The sequence below is a fragment of the Bufo bufo genome, chromosome 6 (assembly GCF_905171765.1).
Source record: "Bufo bufo chromosome 6, aBufBuf1.1, whole genome shotgun sequence".
In the NCBI taxonomy this organism is placed as follows: Eukaryota; Metazoa; Chordata; class Amphibia; order Anura; family Bufonidae; genus Bufo; species Bufo bufo.
Genome location: NC_053394.1, coordinates 274,764,817 through 274,773,361, shown reverse-complemented (window position 1 = coordinate 274,773,361; position 8,545 = coordinate 274,764,817). Strand labels below are relative to the sequence as shown.

General features: G+C 45.7%; 1 protein-coding gene across 2 annotated transcripts in view; it reads left to right on the top strand.

Moving 5' to 3' along the window:
* The first annotated feature begins 2,448 nt into the window (after positions 1-2,448).
* DNAJB12 (DnaJ heat shock protein family (Hsp40) member B12) overlaps positions 2,449-8,545 on the top strand; it is a 77,030-nt gene continuing 70,933 nt past the window's right edge. For both annotated transcript variants that reach the window (XM_040435604.1, XM_040435605.1), the window contains exon 1: positions 2,449-2,633. In XM_040435604.1, coding sequence (XP_040291538.1) covers positions 2,501-2,633 — 133 coding nt within the window. In that variant the 5' untranslated portion in view covers positions 2,449-2,500. The remainder of the gene's footprint in view (positions 2,634-8,545) is intronic.

Here is an 8,545-nt window from a genome sequence, read left to right as displayed (position 1 = left end):
GGACTCATGCTGTCACCAATGTCTGGTCGCTGCACTTCACCTCCTTGTCCCGGCTTGACACGCTGAAAAGACCAGGAAAGGTCCATTTGGTCAATCACTGGCTCAGGCGGGTGACCAATGATTGGTTGAGTGCAGTACTGTACTCACCATAGAGACAGACCAACCTACTGCTATGGGGTCTGTAGTGAGGGGAGGCTTGGGGGCTGAACTCCTTCATCAGCTTCCTGACAAATACACAGCATTTTCCTTCAGTCACCAGTAGGGGGAGCTCAGTGCTTAGATTTTACAGCTTCCATTGAGTTCAATCATATCTGTATAAATTTATATAAGCTGTGCTCCCCCTAGTGTTGGCTGCAGTTTTATCATATCCCGTTTAAAGGGGGTCCCTGAGACCAGGAATACCTTTTCATATGGCGGTGAAGGGGTTTGAAATAAAGACTCATGTGTCACTGGCAGATCCTGTCTTCTCTGCTTCCAGTCCCCCATAGGACCAGAAGTGTGGTATGCCATCTACATGTACATCACTGCTGACGGAGATGTGACTGCCACCACCGACTGACAAGCAGAGGTTATGTGCATGTAGATGCCACCACTTCCGATCCAGCAGAGAAGGGAGCTTGGTGCTGGAACCAGAGCGCCAGAGACGGGTTAGTTTTTTTTTTTTAATCCCTGCATCATGTCTGTCCACATGAAAAGGGGTTCATGGTCTTGGAGAACCCCTTTAAAGGGAAGACTTAGAACTGTATGGGGGAGATTTTTTAAATAGGTTTTCCAGGCTTTTAATATATCCTGAGGATAGGTCATCAATATCAGATCTGCGGGGTCCGACACCCAGCACCCCTGCCGATCAGCTGTATGAAGAAAAGGCGCGCACCGTGTGCCTACTCCTGTCTCTCTTCCTGCTGGCTGCTGCAATGTATATGGCAAGAGGCGGCACGGTGCGTGGCTTTCTCTTCATAAAGCTGATCGGCGGGAGCGCCGGACCCCCGCCGATCTGATACTGATGACCTATCCAAGTGGGAGAAAGATTAAAAGGTTTCTTCACAAATAAAATAAAAAAAAGTTAATTCATCAGAAATCTCACTGGGGGTCCTTATCGAATCTGTGAGCGCCCCTGGCTAAGCTGTCCTTTTTTGGTACTTCCTGCATGTTGAGCCGGGCCTAGCACGTGACGTACCCCAGTACTGCGGTGTATTAAAGGGGTATTCCTATCTTAGACAATGGGGGCATATCGCTAGAATATGCCCCCATTGTCTGATAGGTGCGGGTCCCACATCTATATCGAGAACGGAGCAGGGAGCGCTGTGGCTGGAGGAGCCCAGATTTCCCGGGGTCTGTCCACCACCAAGCGCTAATCCCCACCTCTCCCATAGAAGATAATGGAAGCGTGCCGCGCATGCATGGCCCATGCTCCCATTCATTTCTATGAGGCAGACGGCAATATCGAAGCCAGCGCTTGGCTATTTTCGGCGGCCCCATAGAAATGAATGGAGGGCAGCTGCGCATGCGCAGTGCGCTCGCCTTCACTTTCGGGGCTCCGTTCTCGATATAGGTGCGGGTCCCAGCACCTATAAGACAATGGGGGCATATCCTAGCGATATGCCCCCATTGTCTGAGATGAGACAACCCCCTTTAAAGCTAGCCTCAGTGGGGGCTGCCTGGGTGAAAATAAGGGTATGTCCGGGTTCAGCTCTGAACCTTTTAAGCCTCTCAGCGTAATGGCAGAAATAGCTTTCCGCCTGCACCATAGCATGGGGCAGGGTTTGTCAGCTCTCCAGACATGTCTATTTCAGTGAATGAACATATTCGCCATAAAATGACAATTCTGAGGCACTTTGCATTGTGCTGGTCCTCTATTGCTCCTCCTAGAAATATAGGACACAATTGACAACTGAGTGTTACCAATGCGTGCGCCCCCACTCATACTGTCCAGTCAAGTATATTAGGACAAGCTATTGACAAAGGGAATGGTGGCACCCCACTGTCAACTTAGCCATAGATTTCTAGGAAGAATAAGAGTGGAATGGCATAATTCTAAGAAAATCTACTCCAGCTTTGTTATTTCTGCAGAAATACTAGTATTTCCTGACACAAACCTGTCAGGAGAGCTGACCAGTCGTTTATTTATAGACCGGGTGCTGCTATAGCACTGGCAGGAATCATAGGGTGGTAATGAGAGGTGTCACAAATGGGGGCAGGGGTGACAAGTCTAATGTTGGAGCAAGTGTTCTATTTTTTAGAAAAAAAAAAAAATGTTAAAATAGTGCAAATAAATGTATAGAAAATTCGGAGAATCTGGCTAAACGTTCATTACTAAAAGCTAGTGAAGCACATGACTGGCACTGCCAAGGCACTGGCAGTAAGATGACAGCTTTGCAGCTATTGGGCACCTGCCGGTCTCCTGGGCCTTACAGTGTCTGACGTCATCAAGCAGCGCCAAATTCCTGATGACGCGCATGAGGAGCGCCGCCCACCAGTTCCTATTAGCAGTGATTCCGCAATGGAATCAAACCGGGACGATGCGGAGCGCTGTATAAGCATTGCCATACAGGCCATCAAACTCCAGAACAATGAAAAGGCCCTGCGGTTCCTGGAGAAGGCTCAGAGATTGTTTCCCACCGACCAAGCGCGAGGTAAGGAGCGGTATAAGGAAACCGGAGATTCGACGGGTGGGGGAGAGTTGGCTCTGGGGCGCTGTTGCGTCACATCTCCTGACTGCGCATGCGCTTAGGCTGCATTTCGCGCAAAGGTTTCTAGGAGATGTAGTTTCTTGGCGGAGCAGGGATCTCTTTTATGTTGGCTAGGAGAGTGATTTTACATTGCAGAGCGTATTTTCTGCCGAGGCCAAGTGTCGGGCAGTGTAGTATTGTCATAAGGCGTTGGTGTACAGAACATGCGGTTATCTAGTCAGGTCTATGGTATCCCTATTGACTACAGTGCTGATATCTTGCTGCTGACAGCTGCATGTTGGGAACTGGGGTTTCACCACGTAGTATTGCTGGGTATTACATGTGGTAGTGCGGGTGTTCCGCTGTGTGTAGCCTGACGCTGTGGTAGTCTTACTGCTTGGCCATACCTGAGGAAATCTGGTTAGGAGGCTGAATGCAGAATGACGAGCGGACTACATCCCCCACAATCTCTCACGGCCTGTGATCTGCTGACTACAGTTAAAGCCTAAAAGTGGCAGTAATATTGGCAGGCCTGAGTGTGTATAGTAGGCCTGGTCTGCACTTGACACCAATTTGGGTTGTTCAGTAGCCAGCATGCCCACAAGAGCTGCTCATAGTAATGTGTATATATGGCCAGACTATCCTCAGCCTGAACTGGCTGATAACAGGGAACACCATATGGCAATGAATACAGCATAAGGCCTCAATGTATCCGTTTTTGCAGTCCGTAAAACACAAATAACAGCCATGTGCATTGCGCATTTTTCCTTTGGCCCTTGGTATGTTTCAAATTCCTATTCTTGTCAAATGAATGGGGATGAGCTCGATACCAAGCAAAGCTGCTATGCAAAGTACAGTGCTGTACTTGGTAAGCCGTGCTCACGGGAACACCAGTGCCTTCTCAAACATCTGAATGACTGGGGTCCCGGGTGTCAGACTCCCACCAATCAGATACTGATGACCTATCCTGAGTATTTCAATTTACAAAAGTTTAGAAGTGTTAATCATAAATATATTTTTTGTTCAATCTAAGGCCCTTATTTATCAAAATCAGTGATAAGCAGGATGTTCTAGTGGTGATAGATAATCAGTCCTCACCTTTCCTCTGTACTCTCCTGTACTTATACTATAATCAGTGATAAGCAGAGTGTTCTAGTGGTGATAATCAGTTCTCACCTCTCCTGTGTTCTCCCCTGTCCTTATACTATAATCAGTGATAAGCAGGATGTTCTAGTGGTGATAGAAAATCAGTTCTTACCTCTTCTGTGTTCTCTTCTGTACTTATACTACAATCAGTGATAAGCAGGGTGTTCTAGTGGTGATAATCAGTCCTCACCTCTTCTGTGTTCTCTTCTGTACTTATACTACAATCAGTGATAAGCAGGGTGTTCTTGTGGTGTCAGTCCTCACCTCTCCTGTGTTCAATCCTGTACTTATACTATAATCAGTGATAAGCAGGGTGTTCTAGTGGTGACAATCAGTCCTCACCTGTCCTTATACTAAAACTGGTGATAAGCAGGGTGTCCTAGTGGAGATAGATAATCAGTCCTCATCTCTCCTGTCCTTATACTATAATCAGTTATAAGCAGGATGTTCTAGTGGTGATAGATAATCAGTTCTCACCTCTCCTGTGTTCTCCCCTGTCCTTATACTAAAACTGGTGATAAGCAGAGTGTTCTAGTGGAGATAGATAATCAGTCCTCACCTCTCCTGTCCTTATACTATAACCAGTGATAAGCAGGGTGTTTTAGTGGAGATAGATAATCAGTCCTCACCTCTCCTGTCCTTATACTATAACCAGTGATAAGCAGGGTGTTTTAGTGGTGATAGATAATCAGTTCTCACCTCTCCTGTGTTCTCTCCTGTCCTTATACTATAATCAGTGATAAGCAGGGTGTTCTAGTGGTGATAGATAATCAGTTCTCACTGTTACTGCATTCCCCTCTATCTCTTATACTAGGTATCTTTGTGCTTCTCCAAGGCCCTTAGTTGCAATGCCTAAAACTGTGTTGCACATGCTCAGTAGTGAAGACCAGAGGAGGAAGTTCACTACTGGGCATGCCTGCAGTCATCTCAGAACTGCTAGATAGAACAGGAAGAAAACGCTAAAGGGGTTGTCTGGGAATAAGTAACTTTTCACAGGAGCCCACAGCCTGCCTCTGCTATGGAAAGATTCATACTTAACCACCTCCGGACCGCCTAACGCAGGATCGCGTTCCGGAGGTGGCAGCCCTGCGCACAGTCACGCATATATGCGTCATCTCGCGAGACGCGAGATTTCCTGTGAACGCGCGCACGCAGGCGCGCGCGTTCACAGGATCGGAAGGTAAGCGAGTGGATCTCCAGCCTGCCAGCGGCGATCGTTCGCTGGCAGGCTGGAGATGTGATTTTTTTAACCCCTAACAGGTATATTAGACGCTGTTTTGATAACAGCGTCTAATATACCTGCTACCTGGTCCTCTGGTGGTCCCCTTTGTTTGGATCGACCACCAGAGGACACAGGTAGCTCAGTAATATGTTGCACCAAGCACCACTACACTACACTCCCCCCCCCCCCCCCCCCCTGTCACTTATTAACCCCTTATTCACCCCTGATCACCCCATATAGACTCCCTGATCACCCCTCTGTCATTGATTACCCCCCTGTCATTGATCACCCCCCTGTAAAGCTCCATTCAGATGTCCGCATGATTTTTACGGATCCACTGATAGATGGATCGGATCCGCAAAACGCATACGGACGTCTGAATGGAGCCTTACAGGGGCGTGATCAATGACGGAGGTGATCACCCCATATAGACTCCCTGATCACCCCCCTGTCATTGATAACCCCCTGTAAGGCTCCATTCAGATGTCCGCATGATTTTTACGGATCCACTGATAGATGGATCAGATCCGCAAAACGCATACGGACGTCTGAATGGAGCATTACAGGGGCATGATCATTGACTGTGGTGATCACCCCATATAGACTCACTGATCACCCCCCTGTCATTGATTACCCCCTGTAAAGCTCCATTCAGATGTCCGCATGATTTTTACGGATCAACTGATAGATGGATCGGATCCGCAAAACGCATACAGACGTCTGAATGGAGCCTTACAGGGGCGTGATCAATGACTGTGGTGATCACCCCATATAGACTCCCTGATCACCCCCCTGTCATTGATCACCCCCCTGTAAAGCTCCATTCAGATGTCCGCATGATTTTTACGGATCCACTGATAGATGGATGGGATCCGCAAAACACATACAGGCGTCTCCCTGGAGCCTTCCGGGGGGGTGATCACCCCATATAGACTCCCTGATCACCCCCCCTGTCATTGATCACCCCCCCTGTCAGGCTGCATTCAGATGTCCGTATGATTTTTACGGATCCACGGATACATGGATCGGATCCGCAAAACACATACGGACATCTGAATGGAGCCTTATAGGGGGGTGATCAATGACAGGGGGGTGATCACCCCATATAGACTCCCTGATCACCCCCCTGTCATTGATCACCCCCCTGTCATTGATCACCCCCCTGTAAGGCTCCATTCAGACATTTTTTTGGCCCAAGTTAGCGGAAATTATTATTTTTTTTCTTACAAAGTCTCATATTCCACTAACTTGTGTCAAAAAATTTAATCTCACATGAACTCACCATACCCCTCACGGAATCCAAATGCGTAAAAATTTTTAGAGATTTATTTTCCAGACTTCTTCTCACGCTTTAGGGCCCCTAGAATGCCAGGGCAGTATAAATACCCCACATGTGACCCCATTTCGGAAAGAAGACACCCCCAGGTATTCCGTGAGGGGCATATTGAGTCCATGAAAGATTTAAATTTTTGTCCCAAGTTAGCGGAAAGGGAGACTTTGTGAGAAAAAAATAAATAAAATCAATTTCCGCTAACTTGTGCCAAAAAAAATAAATTTCTATGAACTCGCCATGCCCCTCATTGAATACCTTGGGGTGTCTTCTTTCCAAAATGGGGTTACATGTGGGGTATTTATACTGCCCTGGCATTTTAGGGGCCCCAAAGCGTGAGAAGAAGTCTGGGATCCAAATGTCTAAAAATGCCCTCATAAAAGGAATGTGGGCCCCTTTGCCCACCTAGGCTGCAAAAAAGTGCCACACATGTGGTATCGCCGTATTCAGTAGAAGTTGGGCAATGTGTTTTGGGGTGTCATTTTACATATACCCATGCTGGGTGAGATAAATATCTTGGTCAAATGCCAACTTTGTATAAAAAAATGGGAAAAGTTGTCTTTTGCCAAGATATTTCTCTCACCCAGCATGAGTATATGTAAAAAGACACCCCAAAACACATTCCCCAACTTCTCCTGAATACGGCGATACCACATGTGTGACACTTTTTTGCAGCCTAGGTGGGCAAAGGGGCCCACATTCCAAAGAGCACCTTTAGGATTTCACAGGTCATTTACCTACTTACCACACTTTAGGGCCCCTGGAAAATGCCAGGGCAGTACAACTACCCCACAAGTGCCCCTATTTTGGAAAGAAGACACCCCAAGGTATTCCGTGAGGGGCATGGCGAGTTCCTAGAATTTTTTATTTTTTGTCACAAGTTAGTGGAAAATGATGATTTTTTTTTTATTTTATTTTTTTCTTACAAAGTCTCATATTCCACTAACTTGTGACAAAAAATAAAAACTTCCATGAACTCACTATGCCCATCAGCGAATACCTTGGGGTGTCTTCTTTCCAAAATGGGGTCACTTGTGGGGTAGTTATACTGCCCTGGCATTCTAGGGGCCCAAATGTGTGGTAAGGAGTTTGAAATCAAATTCTGTAAAAAATGACCAGTGAAATCCGAAAGGTGCTCTTTGGAATGTGGGCCCCTTTGCCCACCTAGGCTGCAAAAAAGTGTCACACATGTGGTATCTCTGTATTCAGGAGAAGTTGGGGAATGTGTTTTGGGGTGTCATTTTACATATACCCATGCTGGGTGAGAGAAATATCTTGGCAAAAGACAACTTTTCCCATTTTTTTTATACAAAGTTGGCATTTGACCAAGATATTTATCTCACCCAGCATGGGTATATGTAAAAAGACACCCCAAAACACATTCCCCAACTTCTCCTGAATACGGAGATACCACATGTGTGACACTTTTTTGCAGCCTACGTGGGCAAAGGGGCCCACATTCCAAAGAGCACCTTTCGGATTTCGCTGGTCATTTTTTACAGAATTTGATTTCAAACTCCTTACCACACATTTGGGCCCCTAGAATGCCAGGGCAGTATAACTACCCCACAAGTGACCCCATTTTGGAAAGAAGACACCCCAAGGTATTCGCTGATGGGCATAGTGAGTTCATGGAAGTTTTTATTTTTTGTCACAAGTTAGTGGAATATGAGACTTTGTAAGAAAAAAATAAAATAAAAAAAAAATCATCATTTTCCGCTAACTTGTGACAAAAAATAAAAAGTTCTATGAACTCACTATACCCATCAGCGAATACCTTAGGGTGTCTACTTTCCGAAATGGGGTCATTTGTGGGGTGTTTGTACTGTCTGGGCATTGTAGAACCTCAGGAAACATGACAGGTGCTCAGAAAGTCAGAGCTGCTTCAAAAAGCGGAAATTCACATTTTTGTACCATAGTTTGTAAACGCTATAACTTTTACCCAAACCATTTTTTTTTTACCCAAACATTTTTTTTTATCAAAGACATGTAAAACAATAAATTTAGAGCAAAATTTATATATGGATCTCGTTTTTTTTGCAAAATTTTACAACTGAAAGTGAAAAATTTCATTTTTTTGCAAAAAAATCGTTAAATTTCGATTAATAACAAAAAAAGTAAAAATGTCAGCAGCAATGAAATACCACCAAATGAAAGCTCTATTAGTGAGAAGAAAAG